Below are 21,938 nucleotides of genomic sequence, written 5' to 3'. Positions count from 1 at the left end.
CATGCAAAACAAAGCAACAAAGATCACAGCTGAACCTTCGTATGATGGGACTTCCTCAACTCCTGAATGATCCTCTATTCGAGGGGGAAAAGGACAATTCAAATACTGATTCAGAAGATAATACACACAGGAACACAGTAAAGACAAGGTTTTCACCTTTTAGTTTTTTTTAACACATTAGTTCAATAAAAGGTAATATATCTTTGTGAAAGCACAGAGAATGTCCTAAAATGCACTTTATTTACAGCTACACTTAATTGCTTTCATGTTTTGTTTTAAAATACCTTCGATCTCTCCACCAGAAGAGGCGATTTTGGCCAGGTTCAGGTATGTTGTGCCAACAGCATCATTCCCCGTGACACGATCCCTACAAACACACACAACACTTTTAGACTCATATGGCATACACAGTGATTACAGTCTGTTTTTCTGGGATGAAGACTACATTTCCCATGAGCACCATCACTCACTGTGGTAAACATGTGGCTCTTGCCAACGCATGCATTTGATTTGGAAGAAAATGAATGTATTACTGATTATTTTACAACTTCTCTTTGTGTAAGATAACTTTTTATAGAATGCAGAGTGATGAAGTAATGTGTTGATTTTTAGCTAAGTCAAAAATATCAACTTTAATGTTACGAGAAAACTTGTAAACTTTGATTTATTACTGTTAGTTGCGTTACAAAGAGCGGCAAGACAGTGTCATGATGTGTGCTCCAGTGTCTCAAGACAGTTATAATAGCGTAAATATGCACACAGTTTAATCCTGTCATCCTCAAAGAGCAGTGAAGCATTCACACACCAACATGAACATTAAATCACTGTTCAAAGCCATTTTTCTCTTTTACGTAGCAAAGCCTTGTTGCAGAATTTCTCATTTAACTATGTAAGGCATCAGTATGAGTGAGATAAGAGTGAAATCGGTTAAAATCTCTTCACATTGCCTTGAACAGTAAAGTCACAGACATTTTAAATGGGGCCAATAATGTCAGGGTCTTCTAAAGGCAGTGAGTAGAGAAGAAAAACATCTCTTCACAATGCAGCCGCTAGCTCTCCAGTGTGTTTTCAACACCTTCTGAGGCACACTCAGTTTTCCTAACCTTTCCTCTTGCACAGACTTCCTTACAGCCTTCCTGGACCTGAGTTATCAGACTGTTCTTTCACTCAGAAACACACAATAACAAAATATCGGCTGCAATACAGGGCCAACAGGATCCCAGAGCATGTAACTAAGGGGAAGGGAGGGGCCTGCAGTGCATGAATCATAGGCTGCTATATTATCCTCATGTGGTTGGTGATTTGGCACAGAAACACACACAAATACACACACACTTACACAGCTGACTAAACTGCAAATTGTTGAAGCGCGTTTTCTCAATTATAGGAACAAGATAACGCTGCCTCTTCTTGAACACTAAATAAGGTGCCTTTCTTAAATCTGTAATAGTGTTTGACTTACCAATCAAAGACTGTCAGTTTGACACGCTCACACATGGAGGGGAACTACAAAATACAACAAACAGGTTAAAAAAGCCACAGAGAAAAAAAACAATTGTAACATCTATTATATTCCTACTTTCTTTGCTAAGTCAGAATACATCTTTTTTCTCAAGGGGACTCACTTTTACTTGAAGGTTCAGCACTTGGTTCCACTCAGGGTTTGCGTTTTTCTCAAGGATCTGAGTACACAGCTGGAGAAACAACAAAGCTTAGCATTTCTGTTAGACAAAAATGTTGTACCCAGCATGCTAACATTTCAAACTGTGGCTACAGTGAAAAATGGTCAGAAACCTTCCTGCCAGCAAAGCGAGCCTCTAGAAAAGGGTCCACCAGATTCTTCTTGTTTTCATCTGCCCCAAAAAATTCTTCATGGTCTGAATGAAGGCGTCATCCACTAGAAGGAGAATCAACTCATTTTAATCATTCAAAAAGCATGGCAGATAAGTACTAAAAAATGAGTTCACTGTACATTATCCCTCACGTGACAATGAATGGACATGAATGTAGAATAATAAGAGCGCTTGTCTTACTCTGGGGAATGTCCTCAGCTCTGAACACCTTCAGTGACAGCGTGGCCCATCGCAGAGTCACACCAGCCGGCAGCAGCAGATTACTTTCTATGTCATCCTGGTCATCATTTGCCTCCCTCTTTTCCACCTGTGAGACAGAATGACCAGAGAAGTGTTTTTGAAAGGCAGCATGGGGCATAAACATCACATTATTATAACATAGAAAGCAACCAAGGCTGAAGTGTGTCAGTCATACCGGAGGCTCGTCACCGGTCCCCACAACAAAGAGGCTGACTTTGAGGTACCCTTTAGCCCCAGAGTTGGAGTCATCTGGGTCATTCATCAGAAGCCACTTCCTCATGACACAGTGGGCTACAATGGGAAGCACAAATATAACAGTCATTGACAGGAAGTAAAATTACATTCACTTTCAAAGACACAAAGTTAAAACAATCAGGTCAATGTAATTCTCAAGCTAATTTGCTAAGCTACCTTTTAAAAAAAACAGAAATATCTATAACAGTCAAAAGTGTTTATCATATTTACATATTGTTGATTGTTTGGGCTGATGTCGGCACAAACAGACTAGTTGATAAACACAATACAGACGCATTATCACCTGTTAAGTTTACAAGTAACCTTTAGCTTAACATAGCTAACAGTTACTGATTGGCTCACACAGGAGACAGCAATATTTTCTTTTATCCATTTATTTATTTTTGATTAATGTGTTCTACTTCAACAATGTAAGTTTATAACTGACTCACGTTTTGCCCTGCCTTTGTAACCACTGATGTCTGCTAGCGTAAATGCTTCACTACGTCCACAAGTAGGGTTGCTAACTGTCCCGTATTAGCCGGGACATCCTGTATATTGGGCTAAATCGGTTTGTTTCATACGGGACCTCAATTTCCCCGTATATTGACTATTAACTGTTGTAAATACAGCAGACTGCACTCTACATATCCTAGATCAGATAAAATGGCAGTGGCAGATCATGTGCCAATCACACCATCTGTCATCCAATCACAGCCCCCCTCAAATGTGCCAAGTCCTGCAAAAAAGTGTGGAGAGGATTTTCTCTCTGATGGTCATTAAATGGTCAGACTCAAGAAACAGATGCAGCACAGAGCTGATCACAAATGAACTTCAAATATCTGTAAACTGTGACTTGTCATGTAAGGACTTCTCTCTGGCTTGAGACTGCTTGAGTCAGTCAAGAGCAGCAAAAAAGTATCCATGGAAAAAGTACATTTGGTGAGTCATACTCCTCTTATGCATTTAATTTTTCTTTTGCCTGTTTTTTGATGTTAAGAGCCAAACTGTGGTTTCTTTGAGGTTTATTCATATGAGGTTACACAATGATACAGTAAGGATTAAAAGGAATATACACACTTGCATTTCCAGTTGATCCAGAATATGAATATACGCTGAATTCACACATCATGCTCACACAACATGGCACTGTGCACCTGTACCTTATTTAGTAGTGAGAAAGTTGGCAACCCTATCCACAAGCTAGCTGCTAATATAACTTTATGTGCTTGAGCTGCTGTAGAGGTTGTGTACAATGGTTCTGTACGGCTTTTTTACTACACAAAATACACAACAACACTAACCAAAACAGAGGAGTTGTCTGTCGGAAAATCAAAACAATCTGCTTAAAGATGTGATAACTTATTTGATGATAATGTTGATTTGTGGCAACATTCACAAATAGTGTAGAAGCAGTCGTGTGAGTGGTTGTTAATATAAAAAAAACAGCAACTTAATGACTAATTCTTGTTTTATCCGAACTATATTTTTTACAATACAGAAAAAGGTATTCTGAACAGAATCAACTATATTAATAGAGAAGATTGGTTGGCCTTCCTTGAAGCAAGGTTCAACAAACAATGGTGTGTGTATATTTAAAGGCCCTCATTTGTTAACTAGCTTCTTACATCTCAACCTTGTTGGTGGTTAAGGGACCTACTTGACTTGTTTTCTTAAAGTCCCCAGAGCCTACACTGAACTCATATGCCCCTAACTCTTGGAATACCCTCTAACACACTTAGATCACAGCTTTTCCCTCTTATGACTTCAGCGTTTTGATTTCTAGTTGTAAGCTGTAATTGTTTTAGTTGATATGTGATTGATTATATGTGTTCATTGATTTGTTTTTTTAAATATGCCTGCAGTCTCAGTGGCATTGAAAATTAGGGAAACTTCAATTCCCTTTCTAGAATAAATAAAGTTTTGAAATGGAATGAAAGAATAATACAAAAATAACTCTGTCACAGTCTGTCCTTCACACAGAAGATGTAAATGACAAACAAATCTGTGGTTGGTGACAAGCTTACCTGGTTCATCATAGACATACCCAACATCCAACTGTGTGAGAGAATACAAAAGACCAGTCAGACTCAAAGAGGCATTAGTTCAACTCTTTTATAAAATCACATGTAGGCATGATAACTCCAGATACCTTGAATTCTCCCATGAGACTGTCAGCCCTCAGTGAGAAGGAGTTATAAATCTGAGGACAAGAGTGCAGAAGAAGGATTACACACAGATTTTAAAACAAAAGTTGTGTCCTTCAAATCGACTTATGGGTACTGACCTGAAGCTGATGTACTTGTCAAACAGATCTGATGGCAGCATATTGACGTTGTAGAAGAACATCTGCGCAAATACAGAAAAATCAAATCAATTAAAAGAGGGCCCATGAGAACACAAGGAACAAATACAAACTGGAGCCCCGAGGACAAACTTGGAGGCTTAGCTCTAAACCATGTCAAATTGTTTTAGGACAGATTCAAAACTTAAGAGTCAAGTGAGAGTACCTCATCAAAGAAAGGGTTGTTTCCTTTCTTGATCCTCGTCCTGTGGGTGTCTCCACACACACTGACCTTTACCACTGGTTTAATGTTGTTGCCAGGCAACTGACGAGCACTCAACAATCCGGACACGAATCTGAAATAAAGTAGACAGAGACAACGTGGATGAAGTATGTTAATTGGACAGCAAGAGAGCAACTGAGTTCACTCACTTCACTTCTATTCCTTTCCATTCCACCCCATTCCATTAATTTAATTTTATTCATTCAAATCAACACAGTCACTTGAGGAGAACAAACATTTTGCATAAATGCTAAAATATTGCATACATCCTAATGACATCGATAACTAAATCTGTTGTGTAACTCAATGAAATAATAAAGGATCAGTGTTGATCAAATAATAAAAAAGTATTAATTAATGTAAAAGTGATTGTTAGCAAAAGCACCTGAAGTCCATTCAAACACATTAAACTCTTTCAGATATCAATCTGGGGTAAACTGTTATGGCGACCTTAAAGCTCCTGTCAGGAATGATTCGCGTATCTTGGCTCCCCCCGTGGACAAGCTGGATATCTAATCTCTGCTGATTTTATGTGTAAGTAGAGTTTTCTTCAATGAAAAACAAAAAAAAAACAAAAAAAAAATGTTCTTTCTTCTAATAGTCCAACATGTCACTGACTGTCAATCTTTACTGTGGGAAACAAATGGCTGTTAAGGCAGCATGCAAATTAAAACTAAGTCTCACACATACCCTCCAATGTTGGTTTCAGACATTATAAGTATCTATATGGAAGTAGTCAGTCTTTATAGTGATGGTTTCTTTTGCTCATGAAGGTCATGAAGAGGCACCACTGTTACTTTCAGTCTGCTCTATGACTATCTAAAATTTCCTCACAGGAGCTTAACAGGACTATAATGTTAAATTGGAAGAAAACCCAACATGGAAAATATGCTACAAATAGTACTTTAAGGAAAGTACTTTGCTGTAACATATGCCAAAGTCAAAACAGAAGTCATTCAGTATTATTGGTTGTTTCCTTAATTCTGGTTTCTCTAGCACGCAGACATATTTAATCTTATCAATGGATTACAAAACATGAAAGAAGCGACTCAAAGGAAACTAAGTGCACGGCTTTCGTTTATCATGCAATGAATGCAGATTTTATTCTTTAACCTGAAGTAAAAGCATCCAGTGTAATTCAGCCTTATCAAACAAGTACAGTGCCTACACAATTATTCCTTATTCGTGAACATTTCCATATAACGTCATATTTTAGCTGCAAAAGTGAATGGATTTTATGGGGCTTTAAGGGGTGATCACTACATATTAGGTTTGCTTTTAATGGGAGGTTTGATATTACATGATATGTGTAAGTTATTATCAAATTTAAAAAAAATTTAATTCCTAAAAAGATCAGTTTCAACTAGTGACATTCAGGTGTTTGTAAACTCACCAAATGTCTTTTGGACTGTTTATGTTTGTTTATCAATTGTTAAAAAGACCAAATGAGTCTATCTGAATTCCTGTTAGTAAGACGTTAAGATGTGGGAAAGTATAGGAGACAGTTAATATTTCTGCAAGGCACTCTATTTTAAAAACCATAAGCTAATTCCATAATTACAAAACTCTGAGAAGAATGATCTCAAGTACACATTTTCCCCCTCCATTTTGAATAATTGTAGGCACGGTCCTTGTTGATAAACTGTCTTGGTAGCAAGAAAACACTGTCAGACTGACCTGGAAGTCCTGCGGTTTGTTGATTAGTCGATGGCGATTCTGTGTCCGCGATAGCCGCTTACGGAGGCTAACAGACTGACCCAGGGACAGGGGGGGCCCTGCAGAGCCACTCTGACCCCCATCTGGTTGAGTCTCATCCCCCTCCTCACCACCGACACCTAATCATCAGAAAAACAAGCTGAGCAGAGATCAAACACATAACACGCCTCTAATCTCTAACTGTACCACATTATAAAAAGTTACAGAATCATACCGGCATCCGCAGTGTCCCCTGAGTGAGGGTCATTGGGGTTTGAGGCAGCATTGGCAGGAGGATCATAGGTGACCACAAGGTTGATTGTAGCCTGGAGAGAAATTATGTGTTTGTCAACTATGGTTTTCAAAAAGAGGATAAATATCTGTATCCATTTAGAAAGAAACTTACTCCAGTATTCTGTCCATTTTCACTGGACAGAGGAATATTTTGGGATGGCAGCGATCTTGCTTGACCTGAGGCAAGGTCTCTCAAAGAGATTTGGGTTGACCCAAGGAATCTGTGGGGGAAAACACAACAGTCAATACAGTTCTACAACGTTTAGTCTATTAAAGTTTTTCTTATCCCATCATATAACCTTCAAAAAGGTAATGTTAGCATTTAGCTTTTTCCAGCTCATGTTGATGTTAGACAGGGAGTGGCTAATTGTTAACATTAGCTATTGTAAGATGGTAGCTTATCAATCTATTTATTTGTGTTTTTTACAAAGTTAAGTTAAGTTTTATGACACTTACACTAGGGGAATTTAGCATGACATATTTGTTTTAGCTTTCAGTAATGAAGATAGCTGAATGTAAACATTAGCTATTTCTGATGGTCACTCATTAGTCGTTAATTATGCTGCTTATACAAAGTGAAGTCTGTTAAGGTGATGTTAGCATTGAGCTTTTTTCTAGCTAACAGTAATGTTACCCGACTGTAAAAACAATGTTTAAGGAGTTGTTCACGTTAGTTATAGCTTACAGGTTATCAAATATGTGGCTACAACTTGAAAATGACCTAATGCCCCTTACACCTGTTCATTGTTTTTATTTGTTAATCAACTTAGGTTGAAATGACAACAATTTGTCAGTATCCCAATATTTATAAGGTTTAAAAATCTGAACAAAGCCATATGACATATGACAGCATCTGAGCCTCCCAGCCTCAGAGTGGTGTCAGTGAGGTTAAATGGATGCCATGTCATTATGTTAAATTGGGAAAAACTTAAGCTAGCCAGCTAAATCATCAATACCCAACTGACAGACTACACAGAAACTTGATGCTGCATGTGCTCTATAAAGTCACATTCACAAAAGGAAAATATAGAAGGTCACCACCCAGAGCTAACAAACCCAGCCTGCTCAGACAAACAGACGCAGCCCATGAGGCGGCATACAGTCAACACCACACAGAAGCTACCAGTCAGTGATTCACTGTGTGTTTCAATCATCTGTGGCTCCCTGCAAGAAGAACTGAAACAAACTAAAGCTTCTTTTTTATCCAATTGATGGTATTTTTAATACAACTATGAATAACAGAACTAGTATAACATTATGATTGAACAGGGTAACATTCAATTTGTTCAAGTTCAGAAGCAATGTGTTTTATAAACTGGCTTCCCATCAGACATTATCCCTTCTATCTGTTTAATACACAGAGTGGATTATAAGCCACTTACTTCTTCAAATATGTCAAACTGTTGGCTTGCTCTTATTTTATTACAAATCCTACCTACATTTTAATGATCAAGCAGATATCTAATGAATCAAACAGACATGAAGGAAAGGGTGTTAGTAAAGGATGCTGGTTAAGTTTAATAAGGTTGATGTGAGAGGTGTGTTTGATGTGAGACTTAGAGGAATGTGGTATAAAACTTCAAACTCAGACTGCTTCTTTAATAATCAAGGACCAAAATAAATCTTAATTTTTGAAAGAGTCCTGACTACCATTGACAATGACTCTGATGTTATTTAAGTAAAACTGATCTCATCTATCTTTGATCATTGCGGAAATGCTCCAAAGCAGTTTGGTATTGCTCATGGTCTGATGTATCTATTTTGCTCAGACACTTGAGATAGCTATGAGTTAACATAAAGTCCTTTAAGAGTCCTATAAAGAACAACTGAAACGTAAACACACAACTGCCAATTAATCAAGTTAAACAACTGGAGTTAAAATAATACAGTCTAAAACAACAGCCCTGAAATAAATCTACCTTTATCTTAGTGACAGGTGTTTTTATCATTCTGGGCAACCTATGCTTTTGATAAATGCATGCTTAAACACAAAACACCCCTGATAACATGCAATAATTCAACAGCTACAACGACTTTAGCCCCAAAATAACCTTACAGTAGAATCATCTGCCTTTACTTCAGTTAAACACACATACTTAGCCATAATCTCAGTAACTGCATTGAATACTTTTTACTGTTTTGTATCCAAAGTAGCACAGTGCAGTAATGGTATGCAGGACATTTGTGTAAAATGTATAATTCCTTGGGTGGACTTCTTCTTTGGCAGTGTTCCTGAGAGGAGGAATTTTCCCAGGACAGAAACTCTTACTCACAATGTACACAACATTGAAATGACATCACTAAAGACTCAGCTGAGACTGACTAGCACTCAAAGCTTGGATTGCACCCAGGTTTTCAAAGTGAGGTCTTGCCCCCTTTAGGGCAACCACACATCAGGCCAGCAGCACATTTTGTCTTCACACTGATAGTTGGATTGAGTTTCTGTTTGGAGTAGAAATGATGGAGAATCATATTTTGCTGAACTCAGTGCTCTGAATGAGAGAGGAAGCTGACTCAGAGATTCCTCAGGGAGTCCATGACTCTATAAACCTGGTATGTACATAGGCTCAAATATGTCAATGAGACCAGCTTGTAAACAATATTTATATTCAATCAAAAATAGGCTCAAAGTAAGATGCAAATGAGGGTGGAATAGAGTTGTAGTGCTGCCAAAACCATTTGGCGGGCAGGGCTCAGACATAAGACGGTCCTTTCTCAGATACTTTACATATCGCAAATCCAGTTTACAGCTAGACTGCCTTTTGATAACAGCATTCAAATAAAAAAGATAGTCACACATTAACCCCTGAATACATGTGACCTAACCTGAACATCATCAAAAATCTACAGCTAATACAGTTCAGTACTGTACATGTTTTGAGCAGAATGCAGAGGTTTGCTTTGACTATCAAATTTTCTCATTGTTTTCCCTGCAAACACACAGTGCAATGACCAAAACAGGATGGAGCTGGTGAGAGTGTCTCTATGTCGCTGATAACTATAAAGTAACTTCAACCATAAGGGGTTGTTATAAGAGCAATAATGTTAAAAGGTTTTGACATTTGCCTCGTTTATGTTTAAAGGTGCATCAACTGCAAAGCTCCAAGAAGAAGGAAAGCTGAAGGAGGACAGAAACATCAACACATAAAACCCGTTCACCTTTCTGACAGTTTATTCAAAGGCATTGTGATGTTTAATGTGAATTATCACACATATGCAGGCTAATGTTTTAACTTGGCTGTGAATTGAAACGCTCAGTTAATGTTTATTCATTCAAGAAGAGAGACAAGACATCTCCGTTATGCATCACGGTCCTGTACACTCTGTCGGGACTCTAATTTGCATAACCACCTGTTCACTATACACTATTTCTTACTTCTACTTCTATAAGCAATATCTTAGATGCTATTGCTAATATTATACTAATTTCCACTATTATAATTGACATTGTAACTATAGTGCTGTATTATCTGCTCCTCTCACAGATCTGTTAGCACTGATGAGTGAGACGACACAGCTCATCCCTCCCAGATCTTTTACTTGGGTGTGAAAATCCGGGATCACAAACCTGTGATTATTACAGTTACCCTCATTTTTAGCACTGCATGGCTTCACTGTTTCCATAAACAGTAGGTGGAAGTAGTTGAAATATTTGATCAACCCCCCTGATTTGTGTTGTATAAGACAGGAAATGAATTCACACCATGAGGTTTGGATGTAACATACTTTGTCCAGCCTCATTCCCAGAAGAGTTTATCTATTCTGAACATATCTGAACAGAATCATTAACACTTAAATGTTGTGATGGAGAACCTCCTCATTGCCACGTCAGTGTTATCACAATAAAACTTTCAATGTCTTCTAAAAGTTTCCAGCCCTGTTGTAGAGCTTGACAGTGTTTTCCTCAAGTTAATGAATCTTTATCACAAAGTTGTTAGAATAAAAAGTTCTGTCACAGATCCATGCAAAGCGTATTGATAGCCAGAGATAACAGTTACATTTTAAACACTTACACAAAACTGTATTCACTTTTTGCCAGGCTAGCACTGTTTCCTTCAACTGGCTTATGGTTCATCATTTTGGTTCTGGATGAAATATCTAAACAGCTATTGCATGAGTTGCCAAGAAATGGAGCGCCGCCTGCAAGCTAGTTCAGGCAGACAACTCGAGCCGCGCTCATCATACTGACACGTCACCACCTCTCATCAGCTGATCTCAACATCCTCATTCGGCGGTCTATTTAAACGGCAAGCCTCCCTGTCTCTGCCTCTGCTTGCAGTGCTCTGCTGTTCTGCTCAGTGCTGCGTGAAGTTTGTCCCCACCTCCTCCCGGCTTCCACCTGCGGGCTCCGAGGGGGTTAGTCCTATCTCATTGCTCCTAAATGTCTGCTTTAAATAATCTACAAGGAGTAATGAAGTCGGAGCCCACACGCCAAACACAATACTGTATGCTGCAATAAACTTATTAAGTAAACATGAGTTGTCTGACTGAAAATCTTTTTCAGACATTCATGGTCCCCTGAGGATGAGCCCTAATGACGTTGTTAATCCCCTTACTCCACATCTAGCACCATTTAAAGGTTGACATGTGTCAGTCAGAGGAAATATCCCAACAATGATGACATCAATTGCAGAAAAAACTCCAACAGATATTAATTTTCCCCAGGGGATACAGTCACATAATGCAAGTGATCCTGGAGTTTAATATCTGGCAATATCAGCACGAAAAAATTCTGATAAAATTGAGAAAATGATCAATGCTTGATTATGGACTGACAGAATGTTGTACTCACATCAAGTCTTCAAAGGATAAATCTTACTGATAAGTGTGACCCCCTTAAATTTCCTTTGGTGCCATCATATGGTTTGCATTTTTTTTGTTTTCATTTATTAAAAAACATATACTTGTTGGATTTATTGGTGTGAAATTAATTACAAAATTTCCTACAACCGGTCAGGATTTCCACAATCCAGAACTTCAGCGTATGAATACACTGATCAAGCCAATGATTTTCAAATGAAATCAGTCATTATCACATCAATATTACTTGTAAAATATCAGAATATTAAAATTAATATTGTTGGCTTGTTAGCACACTGATGTTAGCATTTCTCTCAAAGCACAGCTGGGCTTCAGTTCACCCCCACAGGGCTGACAGCATTCAAGACAGCTGCAGTCCTGTGGCTCGAGTCATTCTCTGCTTCTCTAAAATGCTCAAAGAGAGCATGTATTGTATGTAAAAACAGCTTTACTTCTTCAAATTTCTAAAAAATCTACATAAAACAGACACAATCAAACTCAATCACATGTTTTTATATTCAAAGAACAGCTATTAGTGAATGTTCAAGATTGCACTATAGTTCAACTCACTCTTGGCAGATCTAATGATGAGGATGAGGTTCCTGTTTACTCAAATTAAACTTTGAATGACAATCCTCTGATTCCTCTCTAAAATCTAATTAAGTCAGGACACTGACTGCCTCTTTTTGTTCCTCAAATAGTTGCCACAACAACAGGGATTTCCCAAAACAGCAGCTGTAAAACTATTTTTCATGGAGAGGGACGTCCTCTTTCTACTCCCTCTGTGTAGATCTTTAGAGAGCATGTCAGACTGGCCAGCCCAGTGGAAAACTTTACTCAATTGAACATGGGCTCATGTGCTGGAAACAGCTCCTCCCACAGCTGTGACTGTCCCATGCAAGGGGGAAACTTTAACTGAGCAAAGCAGATCACTGAGGGAAGAATCTACCTTTTCTAAGTTATTTTTGATATAAATAATTCAGACAGACACTCTTTTAAATGCTTGTTGTTCTTATCACAGACAAGACTTTGATCGCTGTAATTAGTGATGTCGAGGAAACATTCTTTGTGGTTGGAGTAGATTGGTCCCAGATGTGATTTGGGCTTTCTTGGGAAGCCTTGAACTGTTCTGGAGCAACTTTGGCACATTTTGATAAAGTAGCAAGGTAGCAATACAACAACAACAAGTTAACAGCCACGTGAAGCATTTTCCTTTCAGAGTTTTCCCCGCCCTGAGTGAAAGAGTGCCACACATTTCCCATAAGGAGAGAGAGGAGGAAGACAAACAGCGATTCATCCATCCATTGTTGCCCAATCAGGCCCAGTCATCCCACACAGCACGGCAAGTCTCAGCATGGCAAGCAGGGTGTGAGGGGGCAGCAGCAGCAGCCAGCTACACAGCTCAAACACTGGGTTACTATGAAACTTATGTTCCCTGTGTATCAGTCTGCCGGGTGATAATGATATGTATCCTTGTCAGTGGGCGTGGTGAGGACAAATAACTATTTCGAGACAAGATACTTCAAAAGCTCATGTCGTCTGTGGACTATTCAAGTCAGAAATCTGTAAAGTTTACAACGGAAACTCCCGCTACACACACCTCTGCAATATGAGCTAACCTGCTGTCAACCTGAACAGAATCATTTCCCAAAAAAGGCTGTGTTCGAACAAGAGTTATTTGCATTATGATTCAGAAAGGAGAGGCACACAGCTCCTCTTTCACCACTCCAATCCCTCTGCTCTACAAAGCCAAAGCCAACAGGGAGCTAAGCCTCAGCGGCTGCACTGCACTTACTTGTCTTTCCCAATAGTCTCATAGTCTTTCACAACCACATTGATGAAGGAGTTGGAGTCCAGTGCAGAGCCCTTTAGGTCAAAATCAAGCACCTGCAAGACAAGATGAGGGGCAAACAACCCATGAGACATGGAGCTTCTGCTGAAGTTTTATGTTCAGTAAAAAAGCAGAATTGTATTTTGCCTGATAGTGGAGACTTATTGAAGCACTACATTCACATACTGCAGTTAAGCCATATCATCTACTGATATGGTGAATGCATACTGTGACAGTCATATGACAGACCTAGGATACATTTAACATGTGATGTCTGTGAGGGTAGTTTAAATAAGTAGGAAGTAAATTAATTATTACTGCATTACTTTGCAGCTGATTTGAACTACGTTTGATTCAAAATCAAAGACAAGATGGACTGACATATCTGCATGTGCAACCATAAATGTGAGTTTGTGTGTGTGTGCATTTGCATATGTGTAAGGGAGGTTTACCTCGTTCCATACAGGATTCACCTCACTGTCAACTGATTTTGTTTTCTTCTTCTCATCTGAAAGGGAAATCAAGTTTTCTTGTGATTATTGATGGACCAAAGTATCCTTATCTGAACACTCCTTTAAAAATAAAGCATCATCTTATTCCCTTTAATATCAGCAGGCTGTTAATTGCAACATGATTACTTTATATCAGAAAAACAGAGGCCTTCCAACCAAAGATCAAACGTAAAATCTCTTTACCCATTTGTCATAAAAAGGGATATTGTGGTATGTGTTTTAGTCTTTACAGGGAAGCAGGAAAAGAGAGAAGCTGCCACACCTGTAGGTGATGATGATGATAACAAAGAAAACAGCTAAGGGCAACCAGGGCTGATTGCCAGGATTGTTTCCCCTACAGCTGTAACACCACCCTTTGTCTCCCTCAGCAATGTATCTGATATCATTTTAATTCAGTAGCTGAAGACTTACATCAGACTAGTCTTTTGAATTCACTTCAGCTAAGTCTAAACTCATGTGCATATGTGCATGGTGCAAGTTCAAACAAGGTACCTGTAAAACTTTCTTTGCAACTTGGAAATGCTGTGACATGTTTCAGGAATCTAAAATTGTGCAATTACTTTATGCTGTTTATCTTTATTAACGTATAAAAGGGACTACTTTATCAGTATTGGGCTTCCAGTTAATGCAAGAGGACATTAACAGTAAATAAAATGGACACAGTGGCAATACTGTAGGCTAGGGTTTATTTATTGTAAGGACCAATACATATAAAGTTAAAGTATAAGCTCCAGAGTGACGTCATACAAGCTAAAATGTTAGAAAGATGACCTTTAGCTTTAATGAAACCCTTTCCCAACACTTTTCTAGCTTAAACAGGTTTTTTCACAAAGGATTAACAAATAAAACTTCATGGAACTTTTAAGAATGAGACTCACCTTTAAAAACCACTGAGACAATAGGGTCAGGATTTCCAACTCTCTTTTTAGGCAGATTTTTAGCCGACTGTACAGCGACCCGCAACATGGCAGCAGACAGGTTAAATCACAATGGTATTATTAAAAAAGTAAACTGTGAAGTTTAGGAATGTCATAAAAAAAAGTCCAAACGGGACAGTCGTGCTCTGGCATCCTCACCGCCCCATCACTGCAGCTCTCTCTTAGGGCTGGGCTGTGTGTATTTTCAGGTCCCGGTGGTGAGGAAGAGGGGAAATGAGGGCGGGTCACGGGGGTGTAATTACCTTAAAAACACAGCGAGTGAGTTTATGCTGCCACCGTGCGAGTGCTCAAAACACAACGCTCATAATGAAGGGAAAAGTTCACTGTGTGTTTTAAAGTGAACAAATTACCGTTGCTCCATTCAAAAGCCTTTCTCTCAGTATGAAAAGTAATGATAGTGGATTTTAGCTGCCAAGACTTTCTATTTTGTTACGTTTAAGTGTCTCAAGTTTATACGTACATGGAAATTGCTCTCCAAATGAATCCACCACTCTTTTGGTGACATATTTTTTCACGGCTGTTTAAACACTGGTCCAAGGGCATAGATCAAATATGTCTCCTATGCCTCCATCTACTGGCCAAAGCAAGTAATAACATGTGCGTTTGACAGTCGACTCTGGAGCTATCACTTTAAAAGTATAATTAGTAGTTCTCTTTTTTTAATCTATTTTTCTTTATTCTGACATTTAACACATATGTACAGGGTGGTTTAAATAGATAAATTCCCTTTGTCAGCTGTAGTTAAAAAAGATTACTTTGAGTCATTTGATAACTCATACAAGTTACCTTGATACCCTCTTGTCACTCTTAATATGTAAGCAAGTCATAATATCTTAAATATGTAGGAAAAAAACGTGTGGGCCAGAACATCTTTAGCATTCAGTAGGGGTTAGAAAGGCTTCAAAGAGAGAGTCCCCTTTTAACCCTCCTGTTATGTTCGTTTCTTAGGGACAGCAATAATGTTTGTGGGCCAACTTTACCCGGGCATGTTTAATTATCCAGAAGTGTCTGAACTCAAAAAAATCCCAATAAATATTTTCTAATCTCATTATTAACTCCATTACTAACCATTTAAATCAATATTTAGTGCGATGGTGTTCTTTAATCCTCACAGATCATGGTTCAATGAGGATAACTCACTCGTTTTTTATGAAAATTCATGTCAAAGCTTTTTAATGTACATTTGAAAGACCTAAATATAGATACAATAGTTTTACATGACATAGATTTTTGTTTATTTCATTTTTATTTTATTTTTCTATGAAGTAAAATAAAAGTAAAACTAAAAGAAAGTTTACTACAAGGCTCTTTAAAATAATTTAAATAGAAATCATGCCTCCACAAGTTATTTGTGATAATATAACATACACTACCGGTCAAAAGTTTTAGAACATCCCCATTTTCCCACTTTTTTATTGAAATCTAAGCATTCAAGTGCAAGTCCATTGAATAGCTTGAAATGGTACAAAGGTAGGTAGTGAACTGCCAAAGTAAAAAAAAAAAAAAGGTAAAATAGCCCAAAACTGAAAAAATAATGTACATTTTAAAATTATACGAAAAGGCCTTTTTCAGGGAACAAGACATGGGTTGCTGTTCTGCAGCAATTGAGAGCAATTGAGGTTAGTCAAGCCTTGAAAGTTGGTGCTACCAATTCTTCCAGGTGTCCCAACTTACCTTGATTACTTACAACCCTTTCTGTCTGCATAAAAGTAGCGTTGGAACACACCATGGTACCATATCCTTGTGAGCTTTATCTGAACAGTCCAGAAAGTAGTGTGTTGCTTTAGAATATTTGATTTCTATTGTAGAAAGAATGCCACAAGTGTGTTCAGTTGTTATATACGCCAAAGGTGGCTACTTTGGTTTATGACTTGATTCCATGATTTATTTTTGAAATTAAATTGTTTATTTGTTAAATGTTTTCATTTCAGAGCACAATAAGACATTGAACTGCATAATTTTCAATAAAAAACTTGAAAAATTGGGGTGATCTAAAACTTCTGACCGGTAGTATAGATCAAATGTAAAAATATGAATCTAATGTGTCGTGGAATAGAATCTTATATATATGCAAAATGCTCAGTCCCCAATTTATTCAACTGAATTTATAGTTTGTGACTTTGCTTATTAGTTATTTTACTTTTATGAATTCAACATGTAATAAACAAACTATGATGTATTATTATATTTTAAGATATAAACTTTTGTGCTCCAAGTGGTAAATGCACAAGTTAAACACTGATAACAAAAGTAATAACAAACTAACTGCAAACTAAACATTCCTCATCAATATTTATATCCTCCATATGATTCACTGATTTAATATAAATCTGAAAAAAGACACTTTTACATATAGGCATATTTATGGAACTTGAACTGTAACAATTTTGGTGATTTTAACAGCAGAGAAACTCTATTGAATATAGCCTGCGAGAATATGTGCACAGTATTTGTATTATGAATAACAAAACATAAACAACCTGTTAATAACGGCATGCATGAATGAATGAATGGATGGACGGCGGTGTAATGTTTGTGTGTTTCATGTTATGCACGAGGCTCACAACGACGTGCTTCGGTAACGCCGTTTATTGTCCGACTGACTGCATGCACACACCATCACAGTCTAACTAACTGCCTTCTGATGTTACGCTGTATTTCCAACAGATGGCGCTGTTGTGCCAGGATTGCGCTACATTCCTGCAAACATCATATTGCCCTTTTTTTTCCAAAAGAAAATAATGACAATAATAATACCAAATATAATTGCTGCCAATATTAACACTTGATACAGCTGGTGAGTAGTTTGTTTTGGACGCTGAACACATAGTAACTATTGGCAAAGATTATTGCAAGTGAACCAGACCATTACAGTATTTCCAAACATATACTTTGGAACTATGTGTATAAACACACTATATATGAAATGGGAACTAAAGCTTCTGCAATGAGAGAATATTTTCTTTACAAAACTTAACCAAACCAATCCACAATTCACAACATACATATATTTTTTTTAACTCTTACAGTCCTTTTTTTTTTTTTTGGGTCCATGAGCTAGGTATAATCCTTAAGGTAGGTGGGAGGACGTCTGTTGTGATGTGAAGGGTATCTTGGTGTCAGTGTAGTATTGGGGGCATCTCCAGTCTCACAGTCACCATCTGCAGAATCTGGCAGGACGTCTTGTAGCTCAGGAGAGATATTCTTGAAGAATGAGGAGTTCCTCACAATAGAGTGTCCATCTCTTGCTGCTGTGACCATGGAACCTTTTACTTTGTTCACAGCGTATGGTGTAGGGTTGTATCGAGAAGTCCGTTTATTGTGCTTAGGCTGACGATGAAGTACTGGGTCACCTGGAGCGAGCGTGTGTGGCATAGCATGACGATGAGAGTCTGCATGTTGTTTCATCTTTGCTTTAGCCTTGCTGTCTCTTGCTCTTACCCCTGAGTCTGAGCTGTTGCTTGCAGAATGAGTGAAGGATGGGAGCTTTGTAAACATCTTGCCTTGTGATGCCTTGTGTTTCTGCAACTCCAACAGCTTTACCCAGGGTGCGCATGAATCTCTCTGCTGTGGCATTGGCTTGAGGCCAAAGAGGTGTGATTCGATGGTGATGAAATCCAAGATAATCTGCAAACTTGGAGAACTGATCACTGTTGAATGGAGGACCATTATCAGTCTTAACAACTCCAGGAATACCAAACATGGAAAAAGTCTTATCCATTACTGGGATGACAGTGTTAGCTGAAGTTGACTCTATAATCTCCACGACTGGGTAGCGTGTGTAATCATCTATGATGACAAACAAATATTCACCAGTCAGAAGTTGTAGGACTGACACTTTTAGCGGCTCAGTGTGTTCAGCTGGTGTGTTGGCCTGACAAGCGAGACAACTGTGTATTGCTGCTTCTGCTTTGTGATCAATGTCCGGAAACCAAACCTTGTTTCGAAGAAGAGCTTTAGTTTTGACAATCCCTTGATGTCCTTCATGGGCTAGCTGTAGTGTCCTACCCTGCAGGGTAGTTGGGATAACTATTCTGGTTCTGGTATGACGTTTGAGTCATGCGATACGGTTAGTTCTGTGCTAACTTGTCTGAACTTCTTTAATACGTCTGCGTGCAGTGACTGGTCAGCTTTGTGCCATGAGTTGTGTCTGACATGAGCACTGACCTCTTGCAGGATAGCGTCTTTGAGTGTCTCCACTTTGATTTCAGCAAGTGTCATGGCTTTAGGTGTTGCGTGACTTGCCATGAAGTTCACACACTCCTCTGCTGCTTTTGCTGCACGTGTGCTGTCGGCAGTCTGCGATGGCAGGGGTTGACGAGACATGTAGTCGGCAGGATTGTCAGCTCCTTTTCTGTATTCAACTTTGTAGTTGTAGGGCTGAAGCCTCAGTCCCCATCTCTCGGTTCTCGGTGTTTCCTGCCATACCTGTTCCGTGTGTAGATCTCCACGTGTCTGCTAGCTTCTTTGTTTAGCTTAGCTTAGCTTAGCTTAGCTGTGTTGTTGCCGTTCGTCTGTCCACTTCATTTCTCCTCGGAAAAATTGCAGCGCTCCTGTCGACCCTCTTGGATTGGATTTTTAATGTAATGTTTGTGTGTTTCATGTTACGCACGAGGCTCACAACGACGTGCTTCGGTAACAACGTTCATTGTCCAACCGACTGCACGCACACACACTCACAGTCTAACTAACTGCCTGCTGATGTTGTGCTGTATTGCCAACAGATGGCGCTGTTGTGCCAGGATTGCATTTACATTCCTGCAAACATCATAGGCAGTAAACTAACTTTTAATGTAGATTGCTAATCCAAATTTCAATCCAGTCAGATTGACCAATCAGAAGGTGCGAAAGTCAACAGTCACAGGAGACGATGTGACGTCATCTCCCGGAGCTCCATAGAAACACGAAGCATTTCTCGGTTTTGACTCATTTCTCGGTTTTTTTTCGATGTATCTCGTACTCTGTGTTTGTGGAGGAATCATAATAAGTGTATTGAGTCCATAACCAAATTTTTTTATATTCAACACCGTGATAGAAATGGGGAGCTGCAGGCGATGATTTATAATTAAGGTGGCCATATTGTATTATTGGTTGTGAGGCAGTGGGCACAACCAGCGGGACTGTGTATTTCACTGTCTGTGGTATAAAAAACAAACAAAAAAAACAAAACAAAAAAAAAAAAAAACCCAAAACGTACGTGTACAGGCTAGTGAAAAAAAACAAAAATAAAAAATAAAAACATACAACAAAATTACACGATAGTGAAAGTACCTCTGCCTCTCAACAATTTTGTCCATATCCTTACAATCAAATCTCCCTTCTCCATTTCTCTCCATTTTTGAACTATTCAAAAATTACTCCGCCTCCTGCCGCCGAGACCAATCAGATGGCAAGGCATCTACGCATGTGCAGACAACAACGGGAAACTCCGTCAAGGCATCTTTCACGGTAGGTCATTCAAAGGCTTTTCACATTTATTGTGATATATGTTTTAGTTTATTGCTTGGACATGCTGACTTTACAGGTTTTTCATTTCTTTACATTGTTTTCGTCTATCATGTTCCGTATGACTCAAGCTAGAGAAACACCTTCAGACAGTTTACTCACAGTGTTTTCCAATGGCCGGTATAACAGTGTGTGATGCTGATCGATGATGACACAAACTATTTGTGATATCGGGGAAAAAACTACAACCAGAACACTTTTACACAGCGTATCGTGTTTAGATCAACTTGAAGTGTTAGTCACGGTTTATACATTTACCGTCGCATTTCTGCCTTCTGGGCTGTGCCGGTCGCGGAAAACTCCCGAATTATCCTCGTCAAGATAAAACACAATGAAAACATTTAGATTAATTATCGGTGGACAAGGTTAGGGTAAATGGTGCTACCGGCAGTAGTTCAGGCCATAAAGACTGACTACCTGCACTAGTTCAGTTCCGTGGGACTGACTACTCGCCGTAGCGCAGTCGATAGAGACTCGGCTTGGGAACTAGATGGTCGCAGGTTCGAGTCCCCCGTGACGAACTTTGGCAAGTGGGTTCACCTAAGCAAGGTATACTGAATAAACAACTACTCGGGTTGCGCTGGTTGCAGCATCCTCACTGTGACATATCTCCCTAAATCCATGGCAAATCCACGGCATATTGTGCATAACACTGTAACAAAGATTGTAGTATCCGTGACGTCACCTGTTCCTGAGCTCTGATTTGAAGCCCATCGACGGCGGCAGCCATATTGGAAATGCGGAACTCAACCAGGCGGAGTTTGAGCCTCTTAGCCAACAGCTATGTGTTGCCAACCGGGAGTCTAGTCAGCCATGTCCTTATTTGGGCAAAACCTCGTAATCTTAATATCTTCTGAACAGTCGCGTTAGAAAAAAAATCATAAACATACGTTGGTTTCTTAACAGTCTGTGTGTGATGAGCTGAGATTGAATAGTGTTTGATGTGAGATTTTAAACACAAAATAAAGCAAAATCATAAATTCAATACAACAGAGGGTGGATTATGTTATATCTGATTGGTTGTTTTTTTTCAAATTCAATGTCTAATGAAATAGAGTAACATAGTCTCATATCATAGATAGAATATATATTCGTGATCAGTTTCCCTGTTTTCATCATGAAGAGAAGTCTGAAAGTAAAGTTTGTCTGTTAGTAAAAACACTTTTTATATTTCCTGTCAGGTTAATAAAGTTTCATATAAGGCTGATTATTAATGAGCACGGGTTTGAAAAGAGGTGCATGGTTTCTATTTTCCCTTAAAGTAAATAAATAATTTAATAATGAGGCATTTTAAAAGTAAATCGATTTCTAATGCATCAGGACGGAATGAACAGAGAGCAGATTCTCTTGTTCTGCAGGTGTGTGTTAAACACGTAAACACAGAGACAGAGCTCTGTTACTGTTTATATTTATCACTTGGGTATGTACCAAAAACTGTGTGTAGCATGACCAAAAAAAATAACATGAGT

The 21,938-nt window shown here is 38.6% G+C and overlaps 1 protein-coding gene and 1 long non-coding RNA gene across 2 annotated transcripts in view; both read right to left on the bottom strand.

Annotated features, from left to right (window-relative positions):
• Positions 1 to 15,263, bottom strand: part of LOC117830088 (myoferlin-like) — a 30,998-nt gene extending 15,735 nt beyond the window's left edge. The window contains 18 exon segments of the mRNA XM_034708034.1: positions 285 to 367; positions 1,463 to 1,506; positions 1,626 to 1,694; positions 1,795 to 1,865; positions 1,868 to 1,897; positions 2,034 to 2,160; positions 2,269 to 2,384; positions 4,355 to 4,385; positions 4,480 to 4,531; positions 4,615 to 4,676; positions 4,838 to 4,945; positions 4,947 to 4,967; positions 6,572 to 6,729; positions 6,825 to 6,915; positions 6,996 to 7,104; positions 13,479 to 13,570; positions 13,967 to 14,022; positions 14,905 to 15,263. Of these exon segments, the coding sequence (XP_034563925.1) occupies positions 285 to 367; positions 1,463 to 1,506; positions 1,626 to 1,694; positions 1,795 to 1,865; positions 1,868 to 1,897; positions 2,034 to 2,160; positions 2,269 to 2,384; positions 4,355 to 4,385; positions 4,480 to 4,531; positions 4,615 to 4,676; positions 4,838 to 4,945; positions 4,947 to 4,967; positions 6,572 to 6,729; positions 6,825 to 6,915; positions 6,996 to 7,104; positions 13,479 to 13,570; positions 13,967 to 14,022; positions 14,905 to 14,992 (1,408 nt within the window). The 5' untranslated portion in view covers positions 14,993 to 15,263.
• Positions 15,264 to 17,538: 2,275 nt separating this feature from the next.
• LOC117829786 lies at positions 17,539 to 19,757 on the bottom strand. The gene is made up of 2 exons (XR_004634696.1): positions 19,132 to 19,757; positions 17,539 to 18,614 (listed from the first exon to the last, which is right to left on the bottom strand). It is a non-coding gene; the product is annotated as an uncharacterized LOC117829786 (long non-coding RNA).
• Positions 19,758 to 21,938: the final 2,181 nt, after the last annotated feature.

This window comes from Notolabrus celidotus, chromosome 18 (genome assembly GCF_009762535.1).
Source record: "Notolabrus celidotus isolate fNotCel1 chromosome 18, fNotCel1.pri, whole genome shotgun sequence".
Classification (NCBI taxonomy): Eukaryota; Metazoa; Chordata; class Actinopteri; order Labriformes; family Labridae; genus Notolabrus; species Notolabrus celidotus.
This window is presented reverse-complemented; position numbering and strand designations above follow the sequence as displayed.